Below are 19503 nucleotides of genomic sequence, written 5' to 3'. Positions count from 1 at the left end.
CAAACTAATGTAGCTGTGATTAATTTTGGGCTTTCCTTGTTTTGTATTAAGAAAGTTAACGCGCTTACAAACCCCTTTGGAGGTATTTCTTCAATTTCAGATTCAGAAACCCTAGTTTCACCACGACAAGCGAAACACACTCTCTTTTCTTCTTCTTTGCTCTCCTCTCTCGGAGCCGCTCGAGTGCTTTCGCCTATTCTCACTAGGTAGGTGACGCCAATTTTATTTCTCTCTTCTTGCTCTTAAGTTTGTTCTTTGCTAACTTTTTTGTGTGAATTTTCATCCCATCTGATTAATTCGATTGGACGATGAATTCCTTGATCGAGAGATTACTAGTGTTTCCTTTTCTTCTTTCCTCAATCTGTGTTGAAATGTTTTGGTTTCAATAGTGATTAATTCTGTGTGAATTATGATTTTGGAATCTCTTGCTAGAAAAGAGTCTGCTTTATTGACCATAGTTCATGTGCCAGTGACATTTTACAGAACAAAATGTCACGTGTGTACGTGGGGAATTTGGACCCGCGAGTTACTGAGCGTGAACTCGAGGATGAGTTTCGTGTCTATGGAGTTATCAGGAGGTGAGAATCGATCAGTTGGTACTAAAATTCTTCTTTTATCCACTTATTTGATGTGAAGTATCTATTTTTGGTATTTCTTTAGTGTTCATTATCATGTGCAGTGTTTGGGTTGCTCGTAGACCACCTGGCTATGCTTTTCTTGATTTCGAGGATCCTAGGGATGCTCGTGATGCCATCCGTGATTTAGATGGTAATGCATCCACAATCTATTAGATTTTGCTTTATTCTTTACGAACTTGATAACACTCTTTGGGGTTCTAATTAGTCTTATGACATATAAGTTAGGATTTGACATTGATATGGTTGAAACGGATAGGTAAGAATGGCTGGAGGGTGGAACAGTCTCACAACCGAGGAGGTGGAGGCGGCCGTGGTGGTGACCGTGGAGGCGATCGTGGTGGTCGTGGTGGTTCTGATTTGAAGTGCTATGAGTGTGGTGAGCCTGGTCACTTTGCACGTGAATGCCGCAACCGTGGTGGCACAGGGAGGCGTCGCAGCAGGAGTCGCAGTCCAAGATACAGGAGGAGCCCAAGCTATGGACGGAGGTCGGTTCTGCTGATTTGAAATTACATTTGGTTCCCTTTGTGTCTCTTTCTTTATTGGTTCTAGCTTGTCTGAACTGGATTGGTTGATGATCTCTGTGTTTTTTTTTTTTTTGCTGGCTTCAGGAGCTACAGCCCTCGCGCAAGATCTCCTCCTCCTCCAAGGCGCCGCAGTCCATCTCCTCCTCCTGCTCGTGGTCGCAGCTACAGTAGATCACCTCCTCTGTATAGAGGCCGTGAGGAGCTGCCTTATGTCAATGGGTAAAAACTTGTTTTTCCTAATCTCTCTATCTCGTTATACATTTGTTGACTTGATGGTTGACTTGGAAATAAAATTCTCGTTGTTTGGTCGTTGCATCTTGATTCATTCCTAATGCTTTCACTGGCTTATTCAACGCTTGTTCTTGTTTCTGCAGAAATGGCCTGAAAGATAGGCGCAGAAGCCGGAGCTGAGAGTTTATGCTGCGTAACTGGGGATTATCAGAGAGTACTACTTAGCTTTTGAATAGATGAGAAACTATGTTTTTGGTTGAATAATGGAAATTATTAAGAAGATCAATTAATCGTCAGCTATGAAGAAAACGAGGAGACTAAAAACAACCAAAAGTTCCAATTTACAAAGCATCATTGCAATATTAATAGTTTCTTAGCGATATAATAAAATAGCCTAATTGCTGATACAACTGAAGAAATACAAGTCACAAGCCCTTTCGAACATACATTCTGAGCTAATGAACATACCAAAAGCCCCAAGAAAGTTGGCAGTCTCTAGAACCGGAGCAGAAGAAGAGTAGTGAAACCACTCAAATGGTCTTTTGTTTCTTTTCTTCCCCGCTTTTCAGTTTTAAACCAGATTATTGTTGAGAATCTGGCTGATTCCTAATATCCTCTCCCCTGTTTCATCACCAAGAATTTATAAAACAAAAATGATTTCATGAAAAGCAACTAGATCTTTGACTCAAAAACTCACCTAAGGCCTCGATTTCCAGTAACGCAGCTTCCAGTTTCTTTTCCCTTGTCTCGAGCTCTGCGCGGAACTGACTAACAGTTTTCAGAGTATCTAGAATGCCCCGTTTGACGTTAGCCACTTGGTCAGAGACTGAACAAGGTTTTGCTTGCTTGCGCTGCAATTTACTTGAGTTAGTGGTGGGTCTGTTTGAAACCTGAGTGTTTCCTCTCTTCTCTTTTTCGTCATGCTCGGCTCTGCGACTTACTCTCCGTCCCTCTCTTTCTACTCTTCGAGACTTTTCCTCACTGCTTCCCTGTAGATCAGTCCCACAAGCTCTCCTTTTACGAGTTCTTCTGTTTCCTTTCCCCTTGTTTTCATGGTTTTCTTCCTGAAAAGGAACTCAAGAGACGTATTTTAGCTTCTTAAATACAAGTGTTTTAGCTCTAAGTTTAACCAAGAAAGCCAAAAAGCGTTGTATATACACAAAGTTGTGTTGGTGCTTAACCTTAGAGTAGAACTTAAACGTAGGATTTGCATCTTCCCATATCAGTTCCAACACGAACGAGTCATTTACTTTAACTCCGTTCGCCTTGCACATCTCTTTCCAACCTTTTCTCAAATAAAACCATTCAGTTCCGCATTTTCCTGTCATGTGTAGATACGACGACCATTTTCTTCCATCTTTGTTCAGAAGAGTTATCTCCCCAGCGTTGTTAATGCCACTCTCATTCACGAAAACCGATGAAATATACTGAAACATGATTCAATTAGTAACGTTTACAAAAGTCATGGCTATATCCACGCAGTCAAAGGTACAAACTTTCATGACAACAAGAGGAAAAACACTAGTTCTTGAACTTACTAGTTGCCCGCTCTTGAAACGGTTGGGTGTCAACTTTATTTTCAGAAATGTCGAAGGAGTATTCTTCTCCTTTCCCTTTGGAATTTCATCTAGCATGCTCTTCTCTTTGCTGCAGCCTCCTTCAGCAGATACTCGAGGGCATTCTTGTTCTTCATGGCCATTTCCATACTCCTGTGGACACAACCAAAGCACAGGCCTTTCCCCATTCTCGGAGAGTTTAAACTTGCACAAGTCACCTTGACGTAGCTCATTAGAGGAGCAGAAGTTTGTCCAGCCTCGTCTGATGTAAAACACACCAGTTGAGATGTTTCTTCGGAGAAGCAGTGTCCATTTTCTTCCTTTTTCATTCGCTAAATCTATCTCACACGGTTTGTTGTCCTCATCAAAAGACGCAACAGTAAAATTTCTAGAAAGATCCTGAAATATAAAAGACATCATCAAACAATCCATGGTGAAACACTTCAGAATCACAGTATCCTACTCTTTTTCATGTGACAACAAAGGTGAAAGTAGATCTTACCAAACGATCTTTGATGAGGCTATAAGGTGTGACGTGTGCTGTGATGAAACAAGGGTCGCCTGAGGAAGACTCTGCTTCTGGTTTCTTATTCTTACTCACCACAATGTCCCCTGAATCACAACAATCTTCACTTACATTTCACAACCAAACCCGATCAAACCCAAAAATTCAGACACATATCACTTCTGTGATATCAATCAAACACCTTACCTGCGTCATCCTCATCTTCGTCTTCTCCATCATCATGATGATCAGCAGATTCAACATAGTCATCATCAATCTCAGTATCGTCAGTATCAACAATGCTAGGAGATGCGTGCTGCATGTCACAGGAATCGGATCGAGAGCCCACAGAGACATGAAAGTTCTCGTCTTTATCGTGTCTGAAAACTAAAACGTCACCGTCTCTGAATCTATGAACGGCGGCGAACTCTTCCCAGCCGCCGGCGAGCCTGTTTCCGTTCAGTTTTACTTCCCAAATCCTGTCAGACGCGTCCGATCTTAGCAAAACTTTGGTGTAGTGCCTTAAGAACTCATCATCAAGCGTCTGCCAAAAAAAAAGAACAGTTTTTTTAACGACTTCAAAGACAGTGAATTAACAAAAGATCATAAAAGCAACGAGAATGTAGTTACAAGGAGTGGGTTGTCTCCGGTAAGAAATCTCTGGTGAAACAGAGAAATATTCGGAGGATCGGCCATTGTTCAACTCTGTTTCAGAGGAGAGAAAGAGAGAAGGAGAGAAAGAGAGAGAGAGAGCAGGGAAACTCTGTTTAATTATAAAATTTTCTTCTAAAATCTTATGACGTTACAGTTTATTTTATAATTACGTTATAGAAGGAAATAGAATCTATTCAAATCGAAAGTTGATGTGAATCTTTCACATTTTTTAAAAACTTTTTAAACCCGAATCAGCTTTTTTCTTACAAGATATTTACTGGTCCGTCCATCTACTTGCCCATCAGTGCCATCACCTATGACAAAGGACTAGTAGTCTATCTATACTCTACGTATCTTTTCTTTTTTGTCAACAACTACACTCTACATTAGAAACTGAAAAATATAGGACTTGATAAAATGGGTTTTGTTACTTTTGTTTAATTCCATAGAGTTGATCTATATCACGGTATCAGCCAGTATGGCCAAAAGAAAAAAGTAAACTATCTTAGCCGGTACGTGTTCTTGGAAGAAAACAACTTTTTTGTTTGTGTGTCTGATTTCTGAAATAGTTTGATGAACTATGGAATGAAAATGTCATTACTGACTGGATCATGCATTAAATAATTTTGTTTCCAAAAAAAAAAAAACAATTATTTCCAATATTTTTTCAGGCTTTAAGGAGCTAAGCCCAACTTCGTGAGATGAACGGGCAAGACGGTTTAATGGTGGATAAGATCCCTTCTTGCTCAGCCGGAAGGTTATTGACTTTTTAAGTGTTGACTCACTCTTGAACTTCACTCGAGCTTGCAATAGATCCTCAATCCAAGGCAAATCAGAGAGGAGAAAGAAACTAAAAAACAATTGAAATGAAAAAGCTGATAAACAATTCATTGAATCGCACTTTCTTCTCGTAATGCGTTTCTATCACGTTGAAGCCGCCAAGAAACGTGTTTCCTGAGGAAACATTTCGCGATCTTTCTTCAGTTTCCAGGCTTCGTTGATTTCTGTGCATACCAATACTTTTTAATTTCCCATAGATTTATTATATATCTCGAATCGCTCTTCTTTCCATGGAGGTTCAAGCCGAAATGGAGCCTAGCTCGTCCATTAGGTACCCTCTCCCTTCTTTCGTGCTCTGATTTTTCTTATTTGATGATCTCTGCATTTTTTAACTTCCTTTTATTTCCTGGGTTTCGATTAAGTAAGCTTCTGGGATTGAATTTGATCGATTTAGGACGTAGGGGCAGTAATTATTGGTGTATTGATTCGAGTGCTTCTTGAAGTTATGAAATTTGGAAACTTTGATTGCGGTTCTTTAGATTTGGATATCGCGATTTACGCTTAATTACTTGGACTTATCTTTGTTTGATGATGCAGTTTAATCTCAGCAGTTTCATATGGCATTGCTTCAATGGCAATGGTTTTTATCAACAAAGCTGTGATTATGCAGTATCCACATTCGATGACTGTTCTTACACTACAGGTACTGATTTCAACTTTAATTCTTACAGTATTTGGATATCTTGGGTTTTATTATAATCAAGTGATTACTCAATTCCCCAAAATGCTAATTATGAATTAGTCCGTTTTGCTTTTCTTTTGTATTAGCAATTGGCTACTTCTTTGCTTATACACTTTGGTAGACGAATGGGATACACAAGAGCCAAAGGAATCGACATGGCCACTGCGAAAAAGCTTCTCCCTGTTTCCATCTTCTACAATGCTAATGTTGCATTTGCTCTTGCAAGCTTGAAGGGTGTCAATATTCCAATGTATATCGCCATTAAGAGACTCACTCCACTTGCTGTTTTGATTGCCGGGTATCTCTTTGGTAAAGGCAAACCAACAACTCAGGTATATATTCACTATTATGTTTTGGAATTGGGTTCGTCTATTTACTTGTAAAATCTTATGATGTTTCAGGCTCTGAATCTCTTGTTTAAATCTTTCAGGTTGCTCTATCTGTACTACTGACGGCTGCAGGTTGTGTAATTGCAGCTCTTGGAGATTTTTCTTTTGATCTTTTCGGGTATGGTTTGGCTTTAACATCGGTCTTTTTCCAGGTTGGTTTCACTATTCTTCTTCTTCTCTTACATCAATGCTCCAAGAAGATAAGGCAATAACCATTTGATAAAAAAAACAAATATCGTTTCCTCCTCATCGCCTGCAGACAATGTACCTTGTGCTGGTTGAGAAGTCTGGTGCAGAAGAAGGGCTTTCCTCGATCGAGATAATGTTCTATAACAGCTTCCTTTCCCTCCCTTTTTTGTCCTTCCTCATCATAGTTACCGGCGAATTCCCAAACTCCATATCGTTATTACTAGCAAAGGTCAGAGACTTTCATTACTCCAAGCTTGCAGCTTTTCTCAGAAGCTATTCTCTTATCGGTGGAACTATTTTTTTTTTCTTTTTCTCCTGGACAGTGTTCTTATTTGCCGTTCTTGGTGATTCTCATTCTTTCACTGGTTATGGGCATTGTCCTCAACTTCACCATGTTTCTTTGCACCATTGTGAACTCTGCTTTAACAACAACCATCGTTGGTGTCCTCAAAGGCGTTGGTTCCACTGTGAGTATAATAATCTCATTCGACTATTTTGGGAGACGATAGTCTCTTGGTTGTCAAGTCTTCTAGGCAAATCCTTTTCTCAGTCTTGCTTGTTTTCTTTTTTTCTTTGAATCTCCCAGACGCTCGGTTTTGTACTCTTGGGTGGTGTTGAAGTACATGCTTTGAACGTGTCCGGTTTAGTGGTTAACACGGCTGGTGGTGTGTGGTACTCGTACGCCAAGTACCGGCAGAAAAAGGCTAAACCAGCTAAGCTATTGTCTGATTTGGAAGCTCACAAAAAATGAGAATTTTTGGTCCGATTCGGTTTGCACATCAATATGTCCTTGTTGGGAACTTGGGATAGTTATATTTTGATAGTCCTACACTATCGAGATGTAAGAGACTAGAGACTAAAACGAGACATTTTAAACACATCGCGAAATGTTTCCAGATAGTGTAGTGATACAATATATATGTTTTCCTAAACTATATACATATAAAACTGATACCAATAATATAATTTATTATTGCCCAGAAAATTCAGATTTAGAAAAGGATGGATGTTACTTTAGACTAGTTGAAATAAATAAAAACTTGCATTACAATATCAAAGCTTTATTCAAGTAAAATGAATATTGAATGATTGTATCCACTAATTACAATAATTAAACTAAATACCGATAAAGTAGAGACTAGAGAGTGTAAAGCACTGTATGTGGAAAGGAATAATAACATAGTTCAAAGAATATCATAATTGAAAAGTGCTAAATAATTATCATTCATCAAAACATAATCGATCATTTTAATATATATACATGATTAATGGACCGGGTTTGATCTGGAAACATTTTAAAAGACATACTAGATACAATATATCACGACCAATAATTTGTGAATTATTGTTTACCTTAGAATTGTCATAGTTATGTTACTGGACATTTAGGGGGAGGAGCGTGTATGAAATTTTTTATAAACCGAGGGATTTCAAACTAAAAACTGTAGTTAAAGTATTGAAAAAAACCATTTTGTCATCTATTAATGACTAATCATTAGTACTATTAGAAAAAGTGTAGCATTACAATCCACATGACGAACTTTGAACTACATATCATCACGATTGGTTGTGTATGGATATGTAGATGACCCAAACAGAACAAAATTCAAGCTATTACAAAAAAAGGTTTCTAAATCAACAAAACTAATTGGATTTAAACATATAATAACTCTTCTCTCTTTTAGCTTTTACTTTTTTCTTAGTTTTCTTATAATACTTTTGTAAAACGTTAGGTATTGTATAGTAATTAAACCTTAAAAGAATGCCAAAGAATATTCCTATCTTCTAGAGTTCTACATGTGTTAGTATCACCACCGACAAATAACTCGCGTAACCTAATAGTTGGTTTGAAACTTTCCCAATATTTCAAAGGGAATTGAAAAAAATTGTGATTATCCTTCTACGCAATCGGTGACTCATATACTTCTTTTGGTAAAAGACACAAATATATATTTTTTTCTTGTTTTACAAAAGGCTCATAATTAGCGGCAATATTTTTTAAGAGTTTCTTGCTACTATTAGTCAACACTTGACCCTCTTCTGAATTAATCATCCAATGGCAACGAGGATAAAGCCACCAACTAAATGTTTCCCTCCTTACTAATTAGTATACAATCTCTTACATCTTCAAAATACAGATTCTATGTATAATAAAATATCGAATTGATTAAGTTGCATCCATTTGTTCAAAGATTAAGTTACACCGGTCTTCTTCAAATATCAGTACACGTTTTAAAAAACAAAAATAGCTGAAAAGTTATCCTGATTGTTTGTTTAGTAACCATATTTATCGTCTTCACAACATTCCCGTCAAAATTCTAAAGTTGATGACACTTGGTACAAAAAAATAAAATAAATTGAATGGACTAATAAAAAAGGATTTTTACTAAATGAATAAAAATAAAATGAAAGCACATGGAAAGTGACATGGGGAGCACATAGGCGAAGCGGTGAGAACACTAGAGTGATTCACTTGAAACCAATTTGGTAGTATCTTCAAACATTGTGCCAATTTAAGGAGTTTCTCTCACAAATTTGAATTTGTCTTCACTTCAAATTGCCAAACAAGGGTATGGTCCATCATCAATCAATAGATTTTCTAATCTTTTGAAAAAAAAATTATTTTCATTCGTTTGTCAAAAAAGAATTGTAAATTTTAATTTTCTAGGAGGATCCATGACAAGACAAGTGCTGGCGAAAGTTACAGGAGTGTGATAAAAAGGGATGAATTTGCATGCTGAAGCCATCAAAGAAGTAGCTGAACAAGTAACACACACATGAAAGTGTAAGACACATCTTACAAACTTCACAGATACCTTTCTTCTTCCTCTGCTTTGCTTCTCTCTCTCTCTCTCAAAGCCATAATCTTTCTCTCTCTCTCTCTCGAGTCACTCCACTCTCTCACCAACTCATCTCTCTCTCTGTCATTCTCTTAAAAAGGTCCACTATAAATGAGCCTTGAGCTGTGGATGCTTCTTTGTCTGGTTTATAAAAATAAAACAAAAATGGGTCTCTAGATTTCCGATTTCTGGGATCTGTGTGTTGATATTTCTTCCATTATCCGTAGAAAGCTCGCTCCTTTCTTGAAGATTTACTCACTCAAAATCCCTCCATTTTCGTTTCCTATAATGGGTTTTGCTTAATCTTCCATTTTGAGATTTGGGTGTTTTTTGGGATCCTTACCACATTAAGAAATTCAACTACTTTTCTGTTCTTTTTTTTTATCTTTTCGATTTCTCTACTCGTCAGGGAGAAGAGAGTTAGAGAAAAAAGATGGCTCCTAGGTTGGATTTTTCAGATTGGTGGGCGAAAGATACGAGGAAAGGAACACCAGTTGTGGTAAAAATGGAGAATCCAAATTACTCGGTAGTTGAAATCGGAGGTCCAGATTCAGCGTTTAGACCAGTGGAGAAGAGCAGAGGCAAGAACGCAAAGCAAGTGACTTGGGTTTTGCTTCTCAAAGCTCACAGAGCCGTTGGATGTCTCACTTGGCTCGCCACTGTCTTCTGGTCACTCCTTGGTGCTATAAAGAAACGCCTTAGTTTCACTAACCAACTTGGCTCTGAGAAATTGGGCAGAGACAGATGGCTTTTCTCGGCCATTAAGGTTTTCTTAGCTGTTTCCTTAGTGATTCTCGGGTGCGAGATTGTTGCTTATTTCAGAGGATGGCATTACTTCAAAAACCCTAATCTTCACATCCCCACTAGCACACTTGAGATCCAGAGCTTGTTTCATCTTGTGTATGTTGGTTGGTTAAGCCTAAGAGCTGACTATATTGCTCCTCCAATCAAAGCTCTCTCCAAGTTTTGTATTGTGCTCTTCCTTATACAGTCCGTAGATCGTTTGATTCTTTGCTTGGGCTGTTTTTGGATCAAGTACAAGAAAATTAAGCCGAGATTTGATGAGGAGCCATTCCGTCATGATGATGCTGAGGGATCTGGATTTGCGTATCCAATGGTTCTTGTTCAGATTCCAATGTGCAATGAGAGAGAGGTATGCTCACTAAAAAAAAAGATCAAATTTTTTGACTTTGGCATATCGAAGGAAGAAAGTATAGCTTTTTATGGTATAAGTCTTATCTCTCAATGTAATCATCTTTGGTATTCTTCTTTGTCAGGTGTATGAACAATCTATATCTGCTGTGTGTCAACTTGACTGGCCAAAAGATCGAATTTTGGTTCAGGTTCTTGATGACTCGAACGATGAAAGCATCCAACAGTTAATTAAAGCTGAGGTTGCCAAATGGAGCCAAAAGGGAGTCAACATAATCTACAGACATCGCTTGGTTAGAACCGGATATAAAGCTGGTAACCTCAAATCCGCTATGAGCTGTGATTATGTGGAAGCATACGAGTTTGTAGCAATTTTTGATGCGGATTTCCAACCTAATCCTGATTTCCTTAAACTAACAGTTCCACATTTCAAGGTCGGTATCAACATATCAGCTTCATTATCAATTTATCACTGAAAAGTCAAAGTGGAGAGATTTTCTAACTTGTTGAAAATGTGATTAATCTTCAGGATAACCCAGAGTTAGGTCTGGTTCAAGCTAGGTGGACATTTGTGAACAAAGACGAGAACTTGTTGACCCGTCTTCAGAACATCAATCTGTGTTTTCACTTTGAGGTTGAGCAACAAGTCAGCGGCGTGTTCTTGAACTTCTTTGGTTTCAACGGAACAGCTGGAGTTTGGAGAATCAAAGCCCTTGAGGAATCTGGTGGCTGGCTTGAAAGAACCACTGTTGAGGATATGGATATAGCAGTCCGTGCACATCTCCATGGATGGAAGTTCATCTATCTTAACGATGTCAAGGTACTACTATTTGTCAATCATTCCATAAAGAAAAGGGCCCTGTACATGTAACCATTATATTAAACTTGAGTGAAAACAATCTACAGGTCCTTTGTGAAGTTCCTGAGTCATACGAAGCATATAAGAAGCAGCAACACCGTTGGCATTCAGGACCTATGCAGCTTTTTCGCTTGTGTCTTGGTGCAATCTTAACCTCTAAGGTAGTGTACAATTCTTTTCTTCTTCAGAATTATAATTTCTGATCATCCATTCAATGAAATTCTTCTTCTGTTTCTCGTTCTTTCTTCTTGCAGATAGCGATATGGAAGAAGGCAAATCTGATACTTCTCTTCTTCCTTCTTAGGAAACTCATACTTCCTTTCTACTCCTTCACATTGTTCTGCATAATCCTTCCACTCACCATGTTTGTTCCAGAAGCTGAGCTCCCTGTTTGGGTCATCTGCTACATACCGGTTTTCATGTCTTTCCTTAACCTTCTTCCATCTCCAAAATCGTTCCCTTTCATAGTCCCTTACCTCTTGTTCGAGAACACAATGTCCGTCACCAAGTTTAACGCCATGGTGTCCGGATTATTCCAATTGGGTAGCTCTTACGAGTGGATTGTCACAAAGAAAGCTGGAAGATCATCAGAGTCAGATCTTTTATCTATCACCGAGAAAGAAACACCAAACAAGAAAAGCCAATTGCTTAGGGGGGTTTCCGACAGCGAGCTTCTGGAGCTGAGCCATCTTGAAGAGCAGAAACAAGCGGTTTCGAAGAAACCCGTCAAGAAAACCAACAAGATATACCACAAAGAGCTCGCACTAGCCTTTCTTTTGCTCACTGCAGCGATTAGGAGTCTTTTGGCAGCTCAAGGAGTGCATTTCTACTTCCTGTTATTCCAAGGTGTCACCTTTCTTCTCGTGGGTCTCGACCTCATAGGCGAGCAGATGAGTTGAGGAAAAAAAAAATCAGAGAAGCTTCACAGATCCCTTAACTCGGGTCAATAAATGAGTGAGTTTGATTCCCCATTTCCTCTATGTTCAGTGGTATCCTCTGTAATGAGATTGTTGGAACCATAGTGGTAGGCATTAATTTATTTTCCGGTTTGTCTGTTTGTTATGTTTGTTTAATTCCTCCATTGCTAGGGTTAGAGTGTGAGCCAGAAATTCATACATGTATACAATATCTGTAAAGTTGGAACATGTTGTTGGCAGTTAAAAAAGCTTTTTGTCTTGAACTAATACAAGATCCATGTCAAATCATCTACAGAGAATTTAGTAATGCCCAACCTTTGGGGAAAGAGATTGTAACTGTAAATAACTAACAAGAACCAGTTCCTGACTAGATTGAAACAAGAAAGAGAGACCATTTATTGTTAACAAGAACCAGTTCTTAGGAATTTCTCATCTTAGTGTCGGTGAAAAGTGAAGAAACGTGGAGCAAAAAAAGTGTCGGCAGGGGAAAAGTTGGATGAGAAGAAGCATAAAGTATATTGCAGAAAAGCAGAGAGGTTTACGTCATTACGTAACAATCAGTTGAATGATGTGGAAGTGAAGGATGGGACCAAACTGATTTTAATTTGGTGGGTTTGTTGATGATTTGGGACCGAACTAGGATCATGATCTTGTCTCTTTTGCTTTTCTGGGCTTCATTATTTGTGGTCATGCCAATACAATGTCTTTGCTTTGTTACACTTACAAACTTGAAAACGTGGCCAGCGTTTTTCTTCTGGACTCTTTTTAGTGGCGGTAACGGATCGACATTCACTTCAATAAAAGCAAAGTTAAAAACTTTGTCAGTTTTTTTTTTTATATATATATATATATATATATATATTTTGACAACAAAACTTTGTCAGTTTTAGTTAAAAAAAATCGATATAAATATCAGTTACACTTTGTCAGTTCTACTGAAACTACTTTGTCTCCTTTCGTTGAACGAGTCCAAAATACAAATGGGGTTTGCAAACGTCTCTGCTCCATTTTCCTAATCTCCAGCTTTTACTTTAAATTTTATGACTGTTGATTTCCAATACTTTTTCATCTGTTAATTTCCAACAGTTAAAATGCTAGAGACATCGGGACCAAAATAGTACTTAAAAAGAAAGCTAAGTAATCATGAGCGTTCATTCAAATCATACCTAACGCATTGACTTCCTCCAGCGAAGCTTCTATATTTTGTTCATTTATATCTCGATCTGCGTCTGAAACCGTCTTACACCATTTAAGGTAACCACGATACTCTGTTTCACCTTTTTCACGTGATCAGAGATGATGCAATGCTGAAACGGTTGCCTGCGCTGCAAGTTTCCTTGATCAGGACTTGATTTGTTTGATGCAAGTGAGAGGGTCCTCCATAACTTAGCAAAACCAAAAACTTGCCATTTTTGGATTCGCCATTATTGAACAACCTCAAGTAATCTCCAAAGTTCACTGACAATGGAGTAATGAATTTTGTGTTTTGATATTCATCTTTTTTGTCTTTTAGAATTCTTCTTTCCCGTCACTTTGGTTGAATGTTTTTAATTCTTCGAGACTCATAAATTATTATTGTAAATTGAATTGAAGGCGTGCTCTTTAATAGTTTCCATGTAACGGCACTCAAGTTTCTCCTCGGAACCATTGAACGAGTCATAAATTAATTACATTAAGAAGGGGCTTGCAAGAAGAATTGCGCTGAACATTGTATTAGTGTACATAAACATATAAGTATAATCAGTTTGAAACTAAAGAAAAAGTTGAAATTACCTTATCTAGATATTAGAACTATAGGAGTACAAATTAGCCTTTCCAGATCAAGTTCTCACAAGGCACATATCATTTCAATATCTACATGGCGCATTTTGGTGTCTGATGTTTGTCTGGTCCATGACTACTCACTGTATATTTCACTGTATATTTTTTAAAATGTTTAATACAGATTAGGCTTTTACTCAACAATCAGATTTTTGACCCAAGCTTCTCACATGCTAAAGTTGGAAACTTTTTCAATTCCCTTGTGACATCGACTAATATTCTCCACAAGAACACATATATATATCCTTGAAAAACTGAAATGATGAAACCGAGTCCCTCAAAATAATCGCACGTCAAAAAAACTCATAGATATCAACTTAATAACCAAATGGAAATATTTCACAACTACGTAAATCTAGTCATTCACCAAAACACAAACATAATTAGGTTTGCAGGAAGAAGACAACGAAATGTTCTCCAGTGAAGTTTACTTTGATTTGGAAAAGTCCATTTCCGCTTCCTGATCTTCAGTTCACTTTTAAATTTGATGATTACTTGATGATTTTGTTGATTTCCAAAACTTTCTCCCCTGTTTATTTCCAACATAAAAATGTTAGAAACAGAGACCAAAAGAGTTATAGAAAACAAGTGTTTATAAACAGAGGACAAGAAGAGTTATATATAGAAGACAAGTGTTCAGACCATATACCTAACGCACTGAGTTCCTGCAGCAAAGCTTCTAAATTTTGTTCCTTTATCTCAAGCTCCGAGCGGAACCGTCTTACATCAGTTATAATGCCCACACTACACTGTTTCACCTTTGTCAGTTGATCAGAGAATGAGCAAGGTTGAAGTGGTTGCTTGCACTCCAAGTTTTTTGGAGCAGCAGTTGATTTGTTTGATGCCTGAGTGCAGCGAGATGGTCCTCCTTCTGAAGAAACCCGAGCTCTCTTTTGGAACCGAGTCTCTGTTTCTTCTTGAACCTCTTCTTCATCCCGTGATGTTTGACCCATCCCTCGGGGGCCATCAAATGGTGCTTGTACTATCTGAATACAACTCATTTTGTAACAAAAGTTGACACCTTTCTTTAATAATTTAGCAAAAACAAAAACTTGTATCGCAAGGTATATTTGTTCACCGTGATACCTTGGCTTTGGAGCAGAACTTGAGCATAGGAGTTGTGCCTTCTCCTCGAACAAGCTCCAACGTGAAGGTCTCTCCCGTCTCTATCTGGTTGGCTGCCCAAAAATCGATCACCCCTTTTGTTATATATAACCTCCCTTGTACACAAACTACATACGACGGCCACTTTACTCCATTTTTGTCCACAAGAGTTATCTCTCCTTCCTTCTTGATTCCGTTCTTCCTCGAAAAATCACTCGAAAGACGCTGCACAGGTCTCAACCATCCATAACGTAATCCAAGAAAATGCTTAATCATATCAATCTAAAAACCTGAGATGTTCATCAAAAAACTTACAAGTTGTCTTGACTTGAGCATGTAAGGCTTTAAGGTTACCGTCAATGAAGCACTCTCATCTTCCCTACTAGATTTTGCCGAAACTTTAGCTTTTCTATTTGCCTTTGAACAGTTTCCTTGTGAAGTAATATCGGAACACAACTGAAGCAAAGGCCTTGCCCCATTCCGGACAAGTTCAAACCGGTAGAAAATTCCGGTTTTTAGCTCATTTGCACGGCAGAAACTTCTCCAGCCTCCAAGGATATAATCCTGACCAGTTACCTTGTTGTGTCGCAGACCAAGAGCCCATGATTTTCCTCTTTGATTCATCAGATCAATCACGCACCATCTCTTGTTCAGAGCATTTGTTCTCGAAAAACGTTTTGTAAGACTCTGCCAAGAAAAAAGAAAAAAAACACAATTTCAAGATTCATATTTAAATGACTCACGCGAAGTACTCTAGAGAGTTTGAGTCAAAGTACTAACCACTCGATCTTGGCGTAGATTGGAAGGCGTGGGGGCGAGAAAGCACGAGTTTTCCGATGAAGACGACTCTGCTTTTAATCTTGATTTCTCCTTTGACAAAATGTTCTTCGAATCTGAACCATTGTCCCATGTCTCATCATCATCATCATCTTCGTCATCATCATCTTCACTATCATTATCACTATCATCATCATCATCTTCACTATCATCATCATCATCGTCATCATCACTATCGTCAGAGCTAGAAGATATACAGAGTATCTTAGAGAAACTTCTTCCGGAAGGAGTGACGTGAAAGGTCATGTCCCCATGGTGTCTGAAAATCAAAACGTCGTCGTCTTTGAGACAGTGGGCGGCGGAGAAATCTTCCCAGCCGCCGGCGAAACTCCGGCCGTTCAACTTGACTTCCCATGTTCTCTCGAAAGCGTCAGAAGTTAGTTTCAGTTTCACTAGCTCTTTTTTATGCTCTAAGTGAGCGTGAAAAAACGCATCAGGAATTCTCTGCAACAACAACAATGATTAAACAAAATTGACTCTCTTGGTCAGTTGTAACAAAGAGATATACGGAGAGAGCGAGAGAGAGAGAGCTTACGGGAATGGAGTTCTGATCAGCAAGGGATGCGAGGAAGAAGGATGGGTTGTGTTTAGGAGGGATTGATGGATCCGCCATTGTTGAAGAGCTCAAGTGATGTCTGTAAATTTTTCTTCTTCCTTTTCACTCGTTGCTTTTAAGATGTGACGAAGACATGTTGTTTCCAAGACATGTTAGTCTTTTTTAGGGAGTCTAATCAGATGGCTTGGGTCCAATCACTTGGATACAAGAATCCACTTTCTCTCAGTGATATTTTATTATTTTTACTTTATTTCAACGTCATCTTTCTACCTCAGTAACAAAAAAACTTTATCATTATCCGTTTTAATACAAGAATAACCTAAAAACGCATCGGATTGTTGATTTTGTGAAAATATGGAATGTCGTGATTTGTAACATCAAGCGAAGTTTTGCGATAATATTGAAGCGGCGCCGATTGAAATTCTTCTCACCGGACCCGTGTTTGTTGTTTTGGTTTTCCTTGTATTAATTTCATGTGTTTGGATTTTCTTAGGTTTTAATTTGAATTTTTATTGTATCACTTGTAACTGTTTTTATTTTGGTTTTCGAGCTAATGGATTTTCAAGACAAAAGATCATTTTAGCTTCCGTATGTCTTATACCCTGTTATTAATTTTAGATTATCAATAGGACGACCAAAAAAAATTATTATAATTGAAGAAAACATAAGAGGGGATGATCAGCCCATAATAGTATCGTTGTCGTCATTTATAACAAGCTTTTTCCAAATTATTTGAAAATATAATAAGTTAATAAAAACATAAGTAATCGATTAAAATTATATAAAAAATTATGAGTAGTTATAACGAATGATAAATTTTGAGCAAGAACTAAAGAAATATTTTATTCGATCATTATCTGTTAACTGAATATTGTCAGTAACATTGTTTTGATAAAGACTTGTAATCAAAAAGCTCAAAGAAGTGGAAACGGAAAAGAAGAAGGTTTATGTTCTCTTCACCCAAATAAAAAAAAAAGAAAGAAGAAGGAAATGTTCTCATGTGAAATACTCAACTCCATCGTATCAAAAGTCCACTGTCCATTTTCTGATGATCTTTATTTCCGCTTTAAACTTGATTAATGTTGAAGAATTTGCTGATTCCCATTATCTTTTCCCCTGCTTGTTCCAATATCATCATATTTATCAAAATAAAAACACACATATATAAAAAAGACAGTATTTCATTCGTCATTCATATCATACCTAGCTCATCAATTTCCAGCAGCGAAGCTTCTAGGTTCTGTTCCTTTATCTCGAGCTCCGACCGAAACCGTTTAACATCAGTTAAAGTCTCCACAATACTCTGTTTCACCTTTGTCACTTGATCAGAGATTGAGCAAGATTGAAGAGGTTGCTTGCCCTGCAAGTTTTCTGGCTCACCACTTGATTTGTTTGATGCCCTAGTGCAGCGAGATGGTCCACCTTCCACACAAACTCGAGATCTCTTTTGAACTGGAGTCTCCGTCGCTTCTCCAGCCCGTAATGCTTGAACCGTCTGCGGCGTTTTCCTCTCCTGATGATTCTTATCGCCATCAAATGATGTCTGAAAACAATTCGTTTTGACACAGATCAGATTTCTCAACGAATAAAAGGAAGGCCAAGAACAATTGAGAATGTAACTGATTTTGTGTTAACCTCGGTGCAGATCTTGAGAATAGGACTAGTTCCTCCTCGAACAACCTCCAATGTAAAGGAATCATTAATTTTCTTTATGCCATTGGCGACAAAGCAATCTTTAAAACGCCTAATGTAAAACTGTCCACGTCCCTTGATGTTAACGAGATGCAACTTCCACTCTACGCCGAGTTTGTTTACTACAGTTATCTCTCCTGCTTCATTGATCCCGTTACCTCTTGATAATGATGCAGGAAGTCGCTATACAAGTTTCAACCCATTTCAGGAAATAGCCCAAGAAATACAAAAAAAAAAGACTTAGAACCGTTACTTAAACAAAAGGTGTTGGAACTTACAAGTTGACCTGTCCTGAGCATGTAAGGTTTAAGTGCTAATGTAAAAATCCTGTTCTGAACCATTGAAGCTGCAGTCTGTGAGCGATCCGGGGATTCAATCTCATCACCTTCGGTTTCAGAAACATTCCGTTTCTCGTTGACTTTGGAAGAGTTTCCATCTGGAATGCTAGAGGAGTTGGGACACAACTGTAAGACGGGTTTTGTCCCGCTTTGGACACATTCAAATCTACAAAAAGATTCGGCTTTGAGCCCATTTTCTTTGCAGAAACTTCTCCAGCCTCTGCTGATAAATGCCTGACCAGTTGTTTTGTTGTGTCTAAGGTCCATAGTCCAAGATTTGCCTTCTTCATTCCTTAGATCAATCTCACACTGCCTGTTGTTCAGACCATTTGCCCTCGCAAACTTGTTTGTAAGACACTGCAACAAAAAAAAAAATGGCGACTTCATGATAGTGTAGCAAAAGGAGAAAGATGACAATTATATTAAAGAGTCAAGTGAAGTAGTAACAATATGATTTCGGCTCAAGTTTGAAGCTGTGACGTGCGCAACAAGATATGATTTTTCTGATCTTGCTCTCTTCTTCGACGAAGTTTTCTTTGGATACAAATCCTCTTCCGATGTCGAATAGTCATCATCACCATCATCATCATCATCTTTAACATCGGCATTGTCGTCGTCATCGTCATCATCAAAAATATTGTCTTCACTACCACTATCATCGTCGTCATTTTCATCGTCAGAGGTAGAAGAGAGGAACTGTATCTGATGAGAGAAACTGCGTCCCAAGGGTGTGACGTGGAAGACCATATCCCCGTCGTGCCTGAAAATCAAAACGTCGTCGTATCGGACACAGTGGTGGTCAGAGAATGTTTTCCATCCATCGGCAAATCTCTGTCCGTCCAATCCCACTTCCCAGGCTCTGTCCGAAGCGTCCGACGTCAGTTTCAGCTTCGTAGACTGAAATTTGCCATTAAAATGTTTCGAAATAAACGAATCAGGAATCATCTGCGACAAACAACAAAACAACAATTACAAAATGATACGTTATAACAACAGAGATTGTAACAGAGAGATAGTTGTGAGATTAGAGAGAAAAGGTACAGGATTTGAGCTTTGTTCAGACAGATCTATCACAAAGATAGGTTTTTTGGTTGAGGATGAAATGACTCGATCCATTATTATTGAACAAGCAAACTCTAGAAGAATTCTTCTGATTTTTTTGTGTGTCTTGGAATTCTC

The 19503-nt window shown here is 38.2% G+C and overlaps 6 protein-coding genes across 8 annotated transcripts; 3 read left to right on the top strand and 3 right to left on the bottom strand.

Moving 5' to 3' along the window:
• The first annotated feature begins 60 nt into the window (after positions 1 to 60).
• Positions 61 to 1689, top strand: LOC18030227 (serine/arginine-rich splicing factor RSZ22). 2 transcript variants are annotated; one of them, XM_006412516.2, is made up of 6 exons: positions 61 to 206; positions 471 to 578; positions 680 to 768; positions 895 to 1123; positions 1247 to 1381; positions 1537 to 1689. In XM_006412516.2, exons 2-6 carry the CDS (start codon positions 490 to 492, stop codon positions 1571 to 1573), a joined length of 579 nt encoding a protein of 192 aa, XP_006412579.1. In that variant the 5' UTR covers positions 61 to 206; positions 471 to 489; the 3' UTR covers positions 1574 to 1689. The 2 variants fall into 2 exon arrangements, with proteins under 2 accessions (XP_006412579.1, XP_024004606.1); XM_024148838.1 differs by having other exon boundaries at positions 80 to 206; positions 433 to 578.
• A 23-nt stretch (positions 1690 to 1712) lies between these two features.
• On the bottom strand, positions 1713 to 4220 carry LOC18030226 (B3 domain-containing protein REM1). Its single transcript, XM_006412515.2, has 7 exons — positions 4085 to 4220; positions 3662 to 3998; positions 3452 to 3561; positions 2932 to 3348; positions 2575 to 2820; positions 2091 to 2457; positions 1713 to 2014 (listed from the first exon to the last, which is right to left on the bottom strand). Exons 1-7 carry the CDS (start codon positions 4148 to 4150, stop codon positions 1965 to 1967), a joined length of 1593 nt encoding a protein of 530 aa, XP_006412578.1. The 5' UTR covers positions 4151 to 4220; the 3' UTR covers positions 1713 to 1964.
• Positions 4221 to 4894: 674 nt separating this feature from the next.
• Positions 4895 to 7140, top strand: LOC18030225 (UDP-galactose/UDP-glucose transporter 7). The gene is made up of 7 exons (XM_006412514.2): positions 4895 to 5219; positions 5486 to 5591; positions 5717 to 5962; positions 6061 to 6171; positions 6279 to 6437; positions 6532 to 6675; positions 6795 to 7140. Exons 1-7 carry the CDS (start codon positions 5179 to 5181, stop codon positions 6957 to 6959), a joined length of 972 nt encoding a protein of 323 aa, XP_006412577.1. The 5' UTR covers positions 4895 to 5178; the 3' UTR covers positions 6960 to 7140.
• A 1844-nt stretch (positions 7141 to 8984) lies between these two features.
• Positions 8985 to 12243, top strand: LOC18030224 (probable xyloglucan glycosyltransferase 5). Its single transcript, XM_006412513.2, has 5 exons — positions 8985 to 10201; positions 10326 to 10634; positions 10730 to 11020; positions 11107 to 11220; positions 11314 to 12243. The coding sequence occupies exons 1-5, from the start codon at positions 9482 to 9484 to the stop codon at positions 11956 to 11958; spliced, it is 2079 nt and encodes a 692-aa protein (XP_006412576.1). The 5' UTR covers positions 8985 to 9481; the 3' UTR covers positions 11959 to 12243.
• Positions 12244 to 14288: 2045 nt separating this feature from the next.
• On the bottom strand, positions 14289 to 16173 carry LOC18030223 (B3 domain-containing protein REM3). 2 transcript variants are annotated; one of them, XM_024148835.1, is made up of 6 exons: positions 15864 to 16173; positions 15682 to 15794; positions 15217 to 15588; positions 14882 to 15126; positions 14447 to 14739; positions 14289 to 14326 (listed from the first exon to the last, which is right to left on the bottom strand). In XM_024148835.1, exons 1-6 carry the CDS (start codon positions 15982 to 15984, stop codon positions 14289 to 14291), a joined length of 1182 nt encoding a protein of 393 aa, XP_024004603.1. In that variant the 5' UTR covers positions 15985 to 16173. The 2 variants fall into 2 exon arrangements, with proteins under 2 accessions (XP_024004603.1, XP_024004604.1); XM_024148836.1 differs by having other exon boundaries at positions 14447 to 14783; positions 14884 to 15126; positions 15682 to 15830; positions 15912 to 16122.
• Positions 16174 to 17360: 1187 nt separating this feature from the next.
• On the bottom strand, positions 17361 to 19440 carry LOC18030222 (putative B3 domain-containing protein REM4). Its single transcript, XM_024148834.1, has 6 exons — positions 19366 to 19440; positions 18772 to 19269; positions 18265 to 18681; positions 17930 to 18169; positions 17498 to 17837; positions 17361 to 17410 (listed from the first exon to the last, which is right to left on the bottom strand). The coding sequence occupies exons 1-6, from the start codon at positions 19438 to 19440 to the stop codon at positions 17361 to 17363; spliced, it is 1620 nt and encodes a 539-aa protein (XP_024004602.1).
• Positions 19441 to 19503: the final 63 nt, after the last annotated feature.

Source organism: Eutrema salsugineum, unplaced genomic scaffold (assembly GCF_000478725.1).
Source record: "Eutrema salsugineum unplaced genomic scaffold, Eutsalg1_0 scaffold_1, whole genome shotgun sequence".
In the NCBI taxonomy this organism is placed as follows: Eukaryota; Viridiplantae; Streptophyta; class Magnoliopsida; order Brassicales; family Brassicaceae; genus Eutrema; species Eutrema salsugineum.
Note: the sequence above shows the minus strand (reverse complement) of the source record. Positions and strands in the feature narration are given on the sequence as shown.